This window comes from Thalassophryne amazonica, chromosome 1 (assembly GCF_902500255.1).
Source record: "Thalassophryne amazonica chromosome 1, fThaAma1.1, whole genome shotgun sequence".
NCBI lineage: Eukaryota > Metazoa > Chordata > Actinopteri > Batrachoidiformes > Batrachoididae > Thalassophryne > Thalassophryne amazonica.
This window is the reverse complement of record NC_047103.1, coordinates 37,631,541-37,647,100: the sequence shown is the minus strand read 5'-3', so window position 1 is coordinate 37,647,100 and position 15,560 is coordinate 37,631,541. Positions and strand designations below refer to the sequence as shown.

The 15,560-nt window shown below is 41.7% G+C and overlaps 1 protein-coding gene across 1 annotated transcript in view; it reads right to left on the bottom strand.

Annotated features, from left to right (window-relative positions):
- Nucleotides 1-15,560, bottom strand: part of ptprn2 (protein tyrosine phosphatase receptor type N2) — a 471,897-nt gene that overhangs the window by 278,930 nt on the left and 177,407 nt on the right. Inside the window, exon 10 of the mRNA XM_034168195.1 lies at nt 14,569-14,648. Within this exon, the coding sequence (XP_034024086.1) occupies nt 14,569-14,648 (80 nt within the window). The remainder of the gene's footprint in view (nt 1-14,568; nt 14,649-15,560) is intronic.

The following is a 15,560-nucleotide window of genomic DNA, read 5'->3' as shown; positions in this document are numbered from 1 at the left end:
TCACATGCCTGGAAAGTCCTCACCATCTGATTTAGAACCTTCACATTTTATTTTCAGTAAATGCTTCTGGGGAGCATTAGCATGGCTGAAAACCCTCATGCAATTTACATACTAAATAGTTACTGATTGACTTGTGCTGTCAAGGTGCGGGCTGCCTGTCACTTTAGTGTTCTCAGATTCAATGTCGACTCAACATTTAGCATTTCTTGTTTTAGTGTTGACTGTACACTGAATTCCTGCGAGATCTCCTCTATTTATGTGAGATCTCTGACAGGCTGGATGATCGGAAATTGCTGGACACAAATGCATGGCTCACACAAACACCTCTGCATTTTAGAAGGCTTTACTGTGGTGGATAGCAGAGGTCAGTGCACGAGTAGGCAGTCACACATAGGCGACACATAAAGAGGCAGGCAGGACTATAGAATGCAGGTAGAGTTAGAATGAAGGCACAAGGCATGACAAACTGGCAAGGGACTAACACACCCAGTGAGCTTATATAACCCCAGGTGATAATCAGCAAATCAGAAACAGGTGTGCCTGGAAAGCACCAGAACAAGGGTGTGGCCAGAGAGAGGGAAATACCCATCACCAAGGACCAAGAGAAAGACAAGAGAAGCAGAGACAGACAAACCCAAGCAGAAAAACCCAGCAAGAGAATAAGCAAACAAAAAACAATGAAATACGAAAATAACAAACGGATCAAAAGAAAGAAATAAAAACAGATAACCAAACCAAACAAAACTCAAACCCTGACAGTCTCCTCTTTCTCTTTTTTAAATTTTATTTTCTTTTTGTTTTTAATTGAGACAAACAAAAAATTACACAAAAACCTTACAGAGGATAAACATACCAGCACAAAAACAACATGATAAAAAACAGACTCATCTCCTCTACTGTAGCTCCAGGAAGTGTTCAACATTTCACATTTGCTGTTTCACTATGGGCTCAAAATTTGGCACTTCCTGTTTGGGCCATGCTAAATGTCTGTGTCCTTGGACAATGCCATTAATCTCTATTATTCCAGACCACCCAGCTGTAAATAGGTAGCAGAGTTGATTGGGGAAGTAACTTGTCATGGACTGCAGTGTATCTCATAAAGTGGTTCGCAAGATATTTAACGGAAAGTTATGCGCAGTATTATGTCCATATTCCTACAAATATTCATGTGCATAGTAATCTTCTGCAGTGCAGACCTGAGCGTTAAAAGAAGAATAAGAGGAATATCCATTGTTATGTTTCACAACAGCTCACATAGGTCACGTAGACTGTAGGTTATATGGTATTTGAGGACCGGGTCGAGAACCACTGCTTTAAAACATGCTGGGGAAAAAAATTGAGCCAGCCTGAGCTCAGAATACGGTGGGGGTTTGGATGACTCCTTATTAGGAGTCTGTGTCAGTTATGCACAGTCACAAACAAGGTCACCCATGTGGGTGTCAGTTTGAATTTCTGGTCCCACAAACATGGCTGGTTCACCTAAATTGAAAACTATTTTCTTATTCCTCTAGGGGCATCTAGCATGCACATAGATTTTTTTTTTTTAAGATAGGTGTGCCTTCTTCCCAGTAGAATGGAGGTGGACAGAATTTTGAATGTCATGTTCACAGAATTGAACAACTATATTAACTGTTTATCTGTGGAGATAAACCATTATACTGATTACAATATGCATCATGAACGTCAGCATACATTGTTGAGTGTAAGCAGGGTGTGTATGTGTCATAAACCCAGTGCGTCTGAATACTGAGTTATTTCAATAAAACAAAAACACTGCAATCGACCAAATTTTTAGAAGTTGAAAGTGGTGTTTTCGCCTTCTATAACATGTTGAAAAAGCTGTCAGAGAATATAATACAAATAAAAGGAACTGTTTTCCAGTGCCACACACCAGCTCTGTACCTGCACACACCAAATTTTTAGACCAACATGCCCATGAGTGCAAGGAGACTTGTGATGCAGAGGATAAAGATGCTGAGTGTCATATGCTGTATTTTCTGGACTATAAGTTGCACTGGAGTATCAATTGCACATTTTTTCTGTATATCACATCTTTAATTTGGGCTTTTTCTGCATTGTTACAGTGGCGACCCAAAGTGAAAAAAGGGGAAAAGCCAAAGGGACTTACTTTGGAATTTGGAGTGCTTTGACTCTTGGGAAAGCCACAAGTTATTAAAAATTGTATTCTCAACAACGATTGCATGATTATGTAAGTCCCGCCAGAGTGTAAATTACAGGAGTTTACAAACTAATTTAAAAATACAATAAAATAAACTTATACTCTGGAAAATGCAGTACTCGTGCTGCACGCTGGGCTGCTTTGTACTTACTGGAACATAGAGCCTTCTGTGTCTATTCAAGTCAAAATGTCCCTGCTATAACAAAAATGTGCCCTGAAAGAGCTTAGTTTATTGTGTGGTTTTTACATTGTGTGGTTTACTAAATGTGATACTGCCCCCTAGTGCCCTCTCCGGTCTCCCCTGGGAGGTGATGAAATGTTGGGTGAAATGGTGAAATGTTGGGTTTGAGACCAGAGGTTCCTCAGTTCAAGCCCCAAGCAGACCAGTCAATCACTAAGGGTCCTTGGGCAAAGTCCTTAATCCCCGAGTTGCTCCCGGTGTGTAGTGAGCACCTTGTATGGCAGCACCCTGACAATGGTGTGTGAGTGTGTGTGAGAATGGATGAATGTACTATATAAATGCAGTCCAATTACCATGACAAGCTAATATCCAAACAATTATAAAAGTAGCCAGAAATGTCTGCAAACACCTGTATGTAAGATAAAGCACGAGTAGGATTTAATATTACACATCTCTAAAGACAGCAGTTATACTTCTCCTTATATATTGCTATGTTGTGACTAGACGTGCCGATAACCGGTTTCACGGTATACCACGGTATGAAAAAGCCACGGTATCAAAACCACTAAAATTTTCCGTTAAGAATTCTTGACAGGCAGAGTGGAGGCGGCCGCTATCGCCCTTCCCCCTGGTGCGCACCTCTGTTTACAAACAGGCAACTAACATTAGTTAGCTCTGCATCATGGCTGAAGGAGGCAAAGCCTGCACTGAACATTTCCTTCCGTCTAAAAGGACCAAGTTGACTTGTTCGTTTTATTTTCTGTGGAATAGCCGTTCAAACCAAAAATGGTGGCAACAAAGTGCCGTAGCTATGGCTTGAAGTTGTGTCGGACTCGGAGTGATTCAAGATACCCGCAAAGGATTACATGGAAGGAGTATCCCATCTTTGAAACCACTGAGAAGTACAAGTGGTGGACTCAAGTAGTGCTTGTGCTCGACCAAAATTCTCCCACAGACATGTCAAGAAGGGCAAATACATCTATTCCAAGCACTTTGTTGGTGAAGCTGGGCCAAGCAATGAGCATCCGGAGTTCCGGAACTTATTCCAGCCACGTTTCTCCCTAAGCAAGTAAGTCATGATTCCCACGGGGCAGATGTTACATGTCTAAAAGAGAGACTATCATTTTGGTATTTTCCCTAAAGTTATCAGTGGTTTTGTGCTCGTGGCAGTAGACATCGCATCAATTAGTGTGCCTGAATCACGCGTGCGTCATATGCAAATAGCCATAATGTTGTTAAAGCACATTTTAAAGCTATACATAATACAGTGAAACCGTGGTATTTTTGCCCACAGTTATCATACTGTCCAAATCTCATACCGGCCCATGCCTAGGTGTGACATTTCAACCAAAAATACCATTTAGTATTTAGAATGACTGATGCATCCAAACCATAAGTAGTTTGATAAAGGCCTCATTTTCAGTTTAGCAAATTCCTATTCAGGCAGTCTGTATTTATAATTCATCGACGTGGGTCAGACTGATGATCTTGTTGACTTAACATTTGGTCTGGCATTTCAGCCTGTCTGTTCATGCCTGTCATTAGCTCTCGACACACACCACCTCATCGAAGCCAGTCACAAAAGAAAGACACAGAGAACAAGAATTCAAAAGAGGAAGAAGTGGAAGAAGAGGAAGAAGTGTATCACTGTATAATACAGTATGATTATTGCACCACTTTCAGAAGTGTCAGATCTACAACATCTGCACAGTCACACACAAATATAATCCACCAACAAGTCAGAAAAAAAGTTCAGGTGGTATGTAAAATGCAGTGATTCTTACATTTACTTTTATTTTTGTTTGATTGCAGATGGCCTGAACTCATATATTTCATGTTTTTCTGGTCAACTTTATTTCATTTGTTATATACAGTGAGGAAAATAAGTATTTGAACACCCTGCAATTTTGCAAGTTCTCCCACTTAGAAATCATAGAGGGGTCTGAAATTTTCATCTTCGGTGCATGTCCACTGTGAGAGACATAATCTAAAAAAAAAAAAAAAAAATCTGGAAATCACAATGTCTGATTTTTTTAAAATAATTTATTTGTATGTCACTGCTGCAAATAAGTATTTGAACACTTACAACCAGCAAGAATTCTGGCTCTCACAGACCTGATCATTTTTCTTTAAGAAGCCCTCTTATTCTGCACTCTTTACCTGTATTAATTGCACCTGTTTGAAATTGTTACCTGTATAAAAGACACCTGTTCACACACTCAATCAATCACACTCCAACCTGTCCACCATAGCCAAGACCAAAGAGCTGTCTAAGGACACCAGAGACAAAATTGTAGACCTGCACAAGGCTGGGATGGACTACAGGACAACAGGCAAGCAGCTTGGTAGAAGACAACAACTGTTATGATTATTTATTAGAAAGTGGAAGAAACACAAGATAACTATCAATCTCCCTCGGTCTGGGATTCCAAGCAAGATCTCACTTTGTGGGGTAGAGATGATTCTGAGAAAGCTCAGAACTACACAGGAGGACCTGGTCAATGACCTGAAGAGAGCTGGGACCACAGTCACAAAGATTACATTAGTAACACATGATGCTGTCATGGTTTAAAATCCTGCAGGGCAGCAAGGTCCCCCTGCACAAGCCAGCACGTCCAGGCCCATTTGAAGTTCACCACTGACCATCTGGATGATCCAGAGGAGGCATGGGAGAAGGTCATGTGGTCAGATGAGACCAGAATAGAGCTTTTTGGAATCAACTCCACTTACCATGTTTAGAGGATGAGAACAACCCAAAGAAAACCATCCCAACCGTGAAGCATGGGGGTGGAAACATCATACTCTGGGGGTGCTCTTCTGCAAAGGGGACAGGACAACTGCACCGTATCAAAGGGAGGATGGATGGGGTCATGTATTGCAAGATTTTAGCAAACAACCTCCTTCTCTCAGTAAGACCACTGAAGATGGGTCATAACTGGGTCTTCCAGCATGACAATGACCCCAAACACACAGCCAGGGCAACTAAGGAGGGGCTCCGTAAGAAGCATTTCAAGGTCCTGGAGTGGCCTGGCCAGTCTCCAGACCTGAACTCAATAGAAAATCTTTGGAGGGAACTGGAACTCCAATCCTGGAAGATTTTGAGAAGATGTGTATGGAGGAGTGGACCAAAATCCCTGCTGCAGTGTGTGAAAACCTGGTGAAAATCTACAGGAAACATTTGACCTCTGTAATTGCAAACAAAGGCTACTGTACCAAATATTAACATTGATTTTCACAGGTGTTCAAATACTTATTTGCAGCAGTAACATACAAATAAATAGAGGTGCACCGATCGATCGGGCACCGATCATTATCGGCCGATCACGCCTTGATCGGTTTGATCGGTGATTGGCAAAATGCGCTGATCAAAAGGACTGATCACAACAGTGCAGGCAGTAGCGCAGGGAGCACTTGGTCCTGTCATGACACGCTTTCCTCTGTGACGTAAACTCATTTTGACTTCTGATATGAGCTGGACGGACAAGGAGAGCAGTCGCCATCATCTAATGTAGTCCATGTCCGTCCAGCTCATATCAGAAGTCAAAATGAGTCAAATGGCTCAGAGATCTAAATAGACTGCTGTGTAGTGAATGGAACCACACTGCCATCTAGTGGATATCCAGTGTGTGTGAGTGTGTATTTGTGAATCAGTAGGCATTTTGATTTTATTTTTCATATGAGTGTAGAGGTACAGAGAGTACAAACAAGCTTTGTTCATTTGATTTGCTTATATTGTGAACTGCCATGATAATGGAATTGACAACTAAGTTCGAAATAAAAAAAATTGATTGATTTTTTTATTTTTTTTTTTATTTTCTACAAGCCCTCTGGTGGCTGAAAAGTTCGATGTGGGATGCACAAGACCTGTTACACTTGGGGCAAATGAACACTTGAGTAGGATGGGCTTGTGCTGCTGCCCTCTTTCTGTCTTTGACGCTTCTGGCGTGAGGCCTCACTTCTTTCTGCCTCAAACTTCAGGCTGGCGGATTTGATGCTGGAACGTTAGCTGAGTCTATCTGTAGCTAGATGCTGCCATGACTGATGCTGAATGCCTGCAAGGGAGAGCTGTTTCTTCAGCTGGTCCTTATAGCACTTTTTGGGGGCCCCTTGGTTTCGTCTCCCTTCCTTGAGCTCGCCAAAGAGAATTAATTTCGGCATGTGTGTATCATCCATCCTGGCTATGTGACCTGCCCAACGAAGCTGTTGTTTGAGTATAATAGACTCCATGCTGGGCAGTTTGGCTCTGGTAAGGATGTCCTCATTTGAGACGTAGTCCTGCCACTTGATCCCGAAGATGTTTCGGAGACAACGCTGATGAAAGCGTTCCAGTAATCTGATCTGCTGGCGATACAGAACCCAGGTTTCAGCTCCATACAGGAGGGTAGGGACCACAATGGCTCTGTTGACCTGCACTTTTGTGGAAATGCGCAGTGCATGATTCTGCCAGACTTTCTTTGAGAGTCGACCAAAAGAACTGCTGGCCTTGGCAAGGCGACTGTCTAGGTCCTTGGCAACAGATGCGTCGTTTGAGATAACACTACCGAGATACGTGAAGTGCTCTACTGCATTCAGGCTGGTACCCTCGATGTTGATTTGGGGTGGGGTATATGCTGTATGGGGGACCGGTTGATATAGCACTTCTGTTTTTCTCAGGCTGATAGTGAGGCCGAAGGCTCTTGCTGCTTCAGCAAAACAGTTGACAATGTGCTGCAAGGCTTGCTCCGTATGGGCGACGAGGGCGCAGTCATCTGCGAAGAGCAGCTCCATGATTAGCTGTTCTGTGATCTTAGTGTGGGACAGAAGGCGCCGCAAGTTAAACAGACTTCCGTCGGTTCTGAAGCGGATATAGATGCCATCTGTCAAGTCTTCTTTGGCCTCACGAAGCATCATGCTGAAGAAGATGGAGAACAGAGTGGGCGCGAGGATGCAACCTTGTTTGACGCCATTTGAGATGGGGAAGCTGCCGGACAGAGTCCCGTTGTACTTCACTTGTCCCATCTGGCCTTCATGCAGCTGGCGGATGATGGTGAGGAGCTTTGGAGGGCAGCCAAGGCGTGCAAGAATCTTCCACAAACCCTCACGACTGACCGTGTCAAAAGCCATGGTTAGGTCTATGAAGGCTGCATAAAGGGCCATGTTCTGTTCTCTGCACTTCTCCTGGATCTGTCTCAGGACGAAGATCATGTCGGTGGTTCCCCTGTTGGCCCGAAATCCGCACTGACTCTCGGGAGTATTCCTGCGCTATGGTAGGGGTAAGCCTGTTGAGAAGCACTCGAGCCAAAATCTTACCTGCTATATATGTATTGCAAATACATTATTAGACCAGTTTACAAGTTACAAATATGAAATTTGCATTTGTGGATATCTAAACACATTTGCAAATCAATGATTATTTGTAGATCACCCTGTGTGCATTTACAAATATTAATGAGACAATTTTAACCCCATAGAATGAGGGCTATATTTTACATTCTCAACGTTCGGTAGGCTGTGACCTGAGCAACATGAAACATGAAAAAAAAGCTTGCTGGTAGAACAAAGTCAGTGTAATAAAACAAAAGTTGGCAGTTTATTCTAGTGTCTTTATTTGAATGCATGTTTTTTGTTTTCATCATTAAGTTTTAATGCAAAAATAGTCTTATACATTAAACCTATATTCTTATTTTGGGCATGATCCAAATATGTACTTGATCGGTATCGGCCTTGATCAGTATCGGCAGATCAAAATTTCAGTGATCGGTGATCGGCCTAAAAAATCCTGATCGGTGCACCTCTACAAATAAATTATTAAAAAAAAATCATACATTGTGATTTCCGGATTTTTTTTTTTTTTTTTTTTTTTTTTTAGATTATGTCACTCACAGTGGACATGCACCTAAGATGAACATTTCAGACCCCTCCATGATTTCTTAGTGGGAGAACTTGCAAAATCGCAGGGTGTTCAAATACTTATTTTCCTCACTGTACATTCCTGCATTTACGGCCTGCAACACATTCCAAAAAAATTGAGACAATGAAGCATTTACCACTTTGTAATGTTGCCATTGCTTCTCACATCACTTTCCAGCAATGAGGACACCAAGCAATGACTGAATGGTTTTAGTTGCTAGTTTGTCCCATTTTTCCTGCAAACAAGGTGTGCGATAGTACTTGGTACTTTTTTCAATTGTCTTACTGAAAAATGCATGGACATCGCTGGAAATCAAATCAATTTTATTTATATATCGCCAAATCACAACAAACAGTTGCCCCAAGGCGCTTTATATTGTAAGGCAAAGCCATACAATAATTACCGAAAAACCCCAACGGTCAAAACGACCCCCTGTGAGCAAGCACTTGGCGACAGTGGGAAGGAAAATCTCCCTTTTAACAGGAAGAAACCTCCAACAGAACCAGGCTCAGGGAGGGGCAGTCTTCTGCTGGGACTGGTTGGGGCTGAGGGAGAGAACCAGGAAAAAGACATGCTGTGGAGGGGAGCAGAGATCAATCACTAATGATTAAATGCAGAGTGGTGCATACAGAGCAAAAAGAGAAAGAAACACTCAGTGCATCATGGAAACCCCCCAGCAGTCTAAGTCTATAGCAGCATAACTAAGGGATGGTTCAGGGTCACCTGATCCAGCCCTAACTATAAGATTTAGCAAAAAGGAAAGTTTTAAGCCTAATCTTAAAAGTAGAGAGGGTGTCTGTCTCCCTGATCCGAATTGGTAGCTGGTTCCAGAGGAGATGAGCCTGAAAGCTGAAGGCTCTGCCTCCCATTCTACTCTTACAAACCCTAGGAACTACAAGTAAGCCTGCAGTCTGAGAGCGAAGCGCTCTATTGGGGTGATATGGTACTATGAGGTCCCTAAGATAAGATGGGACCTGATTATTCAAAACCTTATAAGAATAAGAATTTTAAATTCTATTCTAGAATTAACAGGAAGCCAATGAAGAGAGGCCAATATGGGTGAGATATGCTCTCTCCTTCTAGTCCCTGTCAGTACTCTAGCTGCAGCATTTTGAATTAACTGAAGGCTTTTCAGGGAACTTTTAGGACAACCTGACAATAATGAATTACAATAGTCCAGCCTAGAGGAAATAAATGCATGAATTAGTTTTTCAGCATCACTCTGAGACAAGACCTTTCTAATTTTAGAGATATTGCGCAAATGCAAAAAAGCAGTCCTACATATTTGTTTAATATGCGCATTGAATGACATATCCTGATCAAAAACGACTCCAAGAGTTCTCACAGTATTACTAGAGGTCAGGGTAATGCCATCCAGAGTAAGTTTAGCTAATTGGTGTGTGTCCTCTGGCTTCATGGATAGATAAAGCTGAGTATCATCTGCATAACAATGAAAATTTAAGCAATGCTGTCTAATAATACTGCCTAAGGGAAGCATGTATAAAGTGAATAAAATTGGCCCTAGCACAGAACCTTGTGGAACTCCATAATTAACCTTAGTCTGTGAAGAAGATTCCCCATTTACATGAACAAATTGTAATCTATTAGATAAATATGATTCAAACCACCGCAGCACAGTGCCTTTAATACCTATGGCATCCTCTAATCTCTGTAATAAAATTTTATGGTCAACAGTATCAAAAGCTGCACTGAGGTCTAACAGAACAAGCACAGAGATGAGTCCACTGTCTGAGGCCATAAGAAGATCATTTGTAACCTTCACTAATGCTGTTTCTGTACTATGATGAATTCTAAACCCTGACTGAAACTCTTCAAATAGACCATTCCTCTGCAGATGATCAGTTAGCTGTTTTACAACTACCCTTTCAAGATTTTTTGAGAGAAAAGGAAGGTTGGAGATTGGCCTATAATTAGCTAGGATAGCTGGGTCAAGTGATGGCTTTTTAAGATAATGGTTTAATTACTGCCACCTTAAAAGCCTGTGGTACATAGCCAACTAATAAAGACAGATTGATCATATTTAAGATCGAAGCATTAAATAATGGTAGGGCTTCCTTGAGCAACCTGGTAGGAATGGGGTCTAATAGACATGTTGATGGTTTAGAGGAAGTAACTAATGAAAATAACTCAGACAGAACAATCGGAGAGAAAGAGTCTAAACAAATACCGGCATCACTGAAAGCAGCCAAAGAGAACGATATGTCTTTGGGATGGTTATGAGTAATTTTTTCTCTAATAGTTAAAATTTTATTAGCAAAGAAAGTCATGAAGTCATTACTAGTTAAAGTTAAAGGAATACTCGGCTCAATAGAGCTCTGACGCTTTGTCAGCCTGGCTACAGTCCTGAAAAGAAACCTGGGGTTGTTCTTATTTTCTTCAATTAGTGATGAGTAGTAAGATGTCCTAGCTTTACGGAGGGCTTTTTTTATAGAGCAACAGACTCTTTTTCCAGGTTAAGTGAAGATCTTCTAAATTAGTGAGACACCATTTCCTCTCCAATTTACGGGTTATCTGCTTTAAGCTGCGAGTTTGTGAGTTATACCACGGAGTCAGGCACTTCTGATTTAAGGCTCTCTTTTTCAGAGGAGCTACAGCATCCAAAGTTGTCCTCAATGAGGATATAAAACTATTGACGAGATAATCTATCTCACTCACAGAGTTTAGGAAGCTACTCTGCCCTGTGTTGGTATATGGCAATGGAGAACATAAAGAAGGAATTATATCCTTAAACCTAGTTACAGCGCTTTCTGAAAGACTTCTACTGTAATGAAACTTATTCCCCACTGCTGGGTAGTCCATCAGAGTAAATGTAAATGTTATTAAGAAATGATCAGACAGAAGGGGGTTTTCAGGGAATACTGTTAAGTCTTCAATTTCCATACCATAAGTCAGAACAAGATCTAAGATATGATTAAAGTGGTGGGTGGACTCATTTACTTTTTGAGCAAAGCCAATAGAGTCTAATAATAGATTAAATGCAGTGTTGAGGCTGTCATTCTCAGCATCTGTGTGGATGTTAAAATCACCCACTATAATTATCTTATCTGAGCTAAGCACTAAGTCAGACAAAAGGTCTGAAAATTCACAGAGAAACTCACAGTAACAACCAGGTGGACGATAGATAACAACAAATAAAGCTGGTTTTTGGGACTTCCAATTTGGATGGACAAGACTAAGAGACAAGCTTTCAAATGAATTAAAGCTCTGTCTGGGTTTTTGATTAACTAATACGCTGGAATGGAAGATTGCTGCTAATCCTCCGCCTCGGCCCATGCTACGAGCGTTCTGGCAGTTAGTGTGACTCGGGGGTGCTGACTCATTTAAACTAACATATTCATCCTGCTGTAACCAGGTTTCTGTAAGGCAGAATAAATCAATATGTTGATCAATTATTATATCATTTACTAACATGGACTTAGAAGAGAGAGATCTAATGTTTAATAGACCACATTTAACTGTTTTAGTCTGTGGTGCAGTTGAAGGTGCTATATTATTTTTTCTTTTTGAATTTTTATGCTTAAATAGATTTTTGCTGGTTATTGGTGGTCTGGGAGCAGGCACCGTCTCTACGGGGATGGGGTAATGAGGGGATGGCAGGGGGAGAGAAGCTGCAGAGAGGTGTGTAAGACTACAACTCTGCTTCCTGGTCCCAACCCTGGATAGTCACGGTTTGGAGAATTTAGGAAAATTGGCCAGATTTCTAGAAATGAGAGCTGCTCCATCCAAAGTGGGATGGATGCCGTCTCTCCTAACAAGACCAGGTTTTCCCCAGAAGCTTTGCCAATTATCTATGAAGCCCACCTCATTTTTTGGACACCACTCGGACAGCCAGCAATTCAGGGAGAACATGCGGCCAAACATGTCACTCCCGGTCCGATTGGGGAGGGGCCCAGAGAAAACTACAGAGTTCGACATTGTTTTTGCAAAGTTACACACCGATTCAATGTTAATTTTAGTGACCTCCGATTGGCGTAACCGGGTGTCATTACTGCCGACGTGAATTACAATCTTACCAAATTTACGCTTAGCCTTAGCCAGCAGTTTCAAATTTCCTTCAATGTCGCCTGCTCTGGCCCCCGGAAGACAATTGACTATGGTTGCTGGTGTCGCTAACTTCACATTTCGCAAAACAGAGTCGCCAATAACCAGAGTTTGTTCCTCGGCGGGTGTGTCACCGAGTGGGGAAAAATGGTTAGAGATGTGAACGGGTTGGCGGTGTACACGGGGCTTCTGTTTAGAACTACGCTTCCTCCTCACACTCACCCAGTCGGCCTGCTTTCCCGGCTGCTCGGGATCTGCCGGAGGGGAACTAACGGCGGCTAAGCTACCTTGGTCCGCACCGACTACAGGGGCCTGGCTAGCTGTAGAATTTCCACGGTGCGGAGCCGAGTCTCCAATTCGCCCAGCCTGGCCTTCAAAGCTACGAATAAGCTACACTTATTACAATTACCATTACTTCTAAAGGAGGCCGAGGAATAACTAAACATTTCACACCTAGAGCAGAAAAGTGCGGGAGAGACAGGAGAAGCCGCCATGCTAAATCGGCTAAGAGCTAGTAGCTGCGCTAAGCTAACGGATTCCTAAAAACACACAAAGTGAATAATGTGTAAATAATTTAGAGGTGATTCAGCAGAGGGAGTGGTTTAGTTAAGGCACGTGAAGATTACACTGTGAAACAAATCGTTATCTAGTTAACTAGATCAATCTAACTGCGCAGATTAAACAGCTAACAGATACAGCAAAACACCGCTGTGCTCCGGAAGAGGAAGCGATACAATACCGCAGTGAGAGCCAACCACCAGTAGAGGCAGAATAAGCCGCTAGGTTTACCAAACATAAAGATGTCATCTTGAAAGCAGCATAAGTTGCTCTAAAATCTCAGTGCACTTTTCTACATTAATGTTGCCGTCACAGAAGTGTAACTTATTTTTGCCAAGGACAGTGCCATAACCCCATACCATAACAGACCCTGGCTTTTGGACTTGCTGCTGATAATAGTCTGGATGGTCACTTTTCATCTTTTGCCCATTATTCACAACATCCATTTCTTCCAAAAAGATCTGGAATACTGATTCATCTGATGACAATACACATTTCCACTGGGTGGCGGTCCAATGCAAATGCCTCCCAGCCTAGAGAAGTTGACAGTTGATATGTAACTCCATATTGTAGTGCTTGACAAATGTTTGCCAAAGTAATCCCTTCCTGTGTGGTTATATCAGCTATTGATGAAGGTTCTTGTTGTAGTGCCATCTGATTGATGGGATAATAGGTGTGTTCAACTTTGGCTTTTCCCTTTATGTACTTAAATTTCTCCAGATTTGTTTGAATAATGACATTATGCACTGCAGAGAAAGACATACAGTATACAAATAGTCTTTCTTTGAAGAACATTGATTGCAAATAATTTCCTCATGCATCTGTTGACAAACTGGAGATCTGTTGCCCATCTTTGCTTCTCAAAGACTCATCCTTTGGTGGATACTGCTTTTCATGATTGCAATCACCTGCTGACATCACCTGTTTGAAATAACATCATTACTTAATTTTTTAGGTCATTACTAGCCTTAAATTGCACACATCCCAACTTTGTCTGAATGTTTTGCAAGCCTTAAATTCAGAAATGGATGTATATTAAATGAAATTAAGTTGACCAGAGAAAACATGAAATATCATGGACCCACGACCTAAAGCAGCGACACATTTCAGCCAATAACAACACCACCATGTTGATTTCAGTAGGGTGATATTGGATGATATTGACTGTCGGAGGTTTTGCTGTGATTCTCAAAGTCATTTCCAACCAAAGCAAGGACATCGACACACATCAAACATGCACTGACGGCAGGCTGATCGCACAGCAGACAATGAAGAGGGGAGCAGAGGGAGTGCATACTGACAGCCTGCTTTCTGCAGGTGACAGTTCACCATCAGTCTACATCAAACAAGTGCATACACGCAGGTGCACACATCTGCGTCTTCACTCACAGTGATAGGCTGGTATACACATACAAACTTATGTCAACCTGTCAGCCTGCTGGACGTCAGAGAAGACCAAACACTGTCCACAATATACAAGGGAGGTTTGCACACTGGACTCATCAGCTCAGTAACGGATGGTCATGTGTCGTTGCACGGTGTGAGGGTCTGACTGAGGAAGATGAACCCCATCATACCTACATCTGACACACAAATATGTGTTCATATTGACTGAATCTGAATGAAACAGAGTGAAAATGAAAATGGATCACAATGAAAATGATCACTGATGTGCGCAAGTGAATCTCACTCTCTTACCGGCAACTTGGACCATGTCTGCAGTGGTCACATTATTAGAGTTTGGCCCAACCCTGAAAGTTAACGCTGGACCCAGGACACTGCAGATGAAGACCAGAGGGACAAAATGAGAAGATTCAAATGAGTTTAAAACAACGAAACACATTTACAGACAGCAACAAAAATATGAAGGCGAAGAACATGGGTAAAAGTAAAATGTATTTTGAGTGTGGCCTGAGATCAGCGTTCCCCAAGGTGCCTTGCGAAAGAAAATCTGAACTTGAAGCAATAGTCCAAAAAAAGGGACACACTTCCTCCATCTTTTGCATTTTGTAGCACTGCCAGAAGACTGAAAAACAGGAAGAGGACTGAGTGGTCGCTCCCATACGTACTGTCTACTGGATGCTAGTGCAGGATTTGAGAATCCCCATTTTTGTGATCATATATTTTAATTATCAAAAGACAAAACGAAGTAGTTAGTGGTGACTGTATAATGCAATCTGCAACCTCACCACTAAATTACACTAAATCCTCCACATTGTAGCTTTATTGCTTGAAGAAAGCTTTTAAAAGAGAATTTTCTTTTTTTTTACAAAATGGGTCAACTTAATCCCATTTCTTTGTAGCAGTACAAAGAAACACCAATTTAGTAGTCCTTGGGACAGCGTCCAAAATGGTATGAACAAAAGATCTCTTCCCTACTACAAATTATAAATGTTTGCCTGGTCAAATTAATTACAAATAAGGCCCCATTTTTCAGAATTGTAGCTCCTCAAATTGGCCAATTAGTATAATTCTGAATACTGGAAGAAAGCAGTTAGGTCATTTTCCTTGGGTTTTGTCAAAATAATCCATGACTGATAGTGTAGTGCCAGTCATCTCGGTTTTGACAGGAACATTCAAAGATTACTAGCCCGTACCCCTGCAATTGGTCAATCAGGTTTCACTTCAACTTAACATTTGAGGTAAGTTTAATCAGTGGTGGGCACAGCTAACCAAGAAATTAGCTTCAA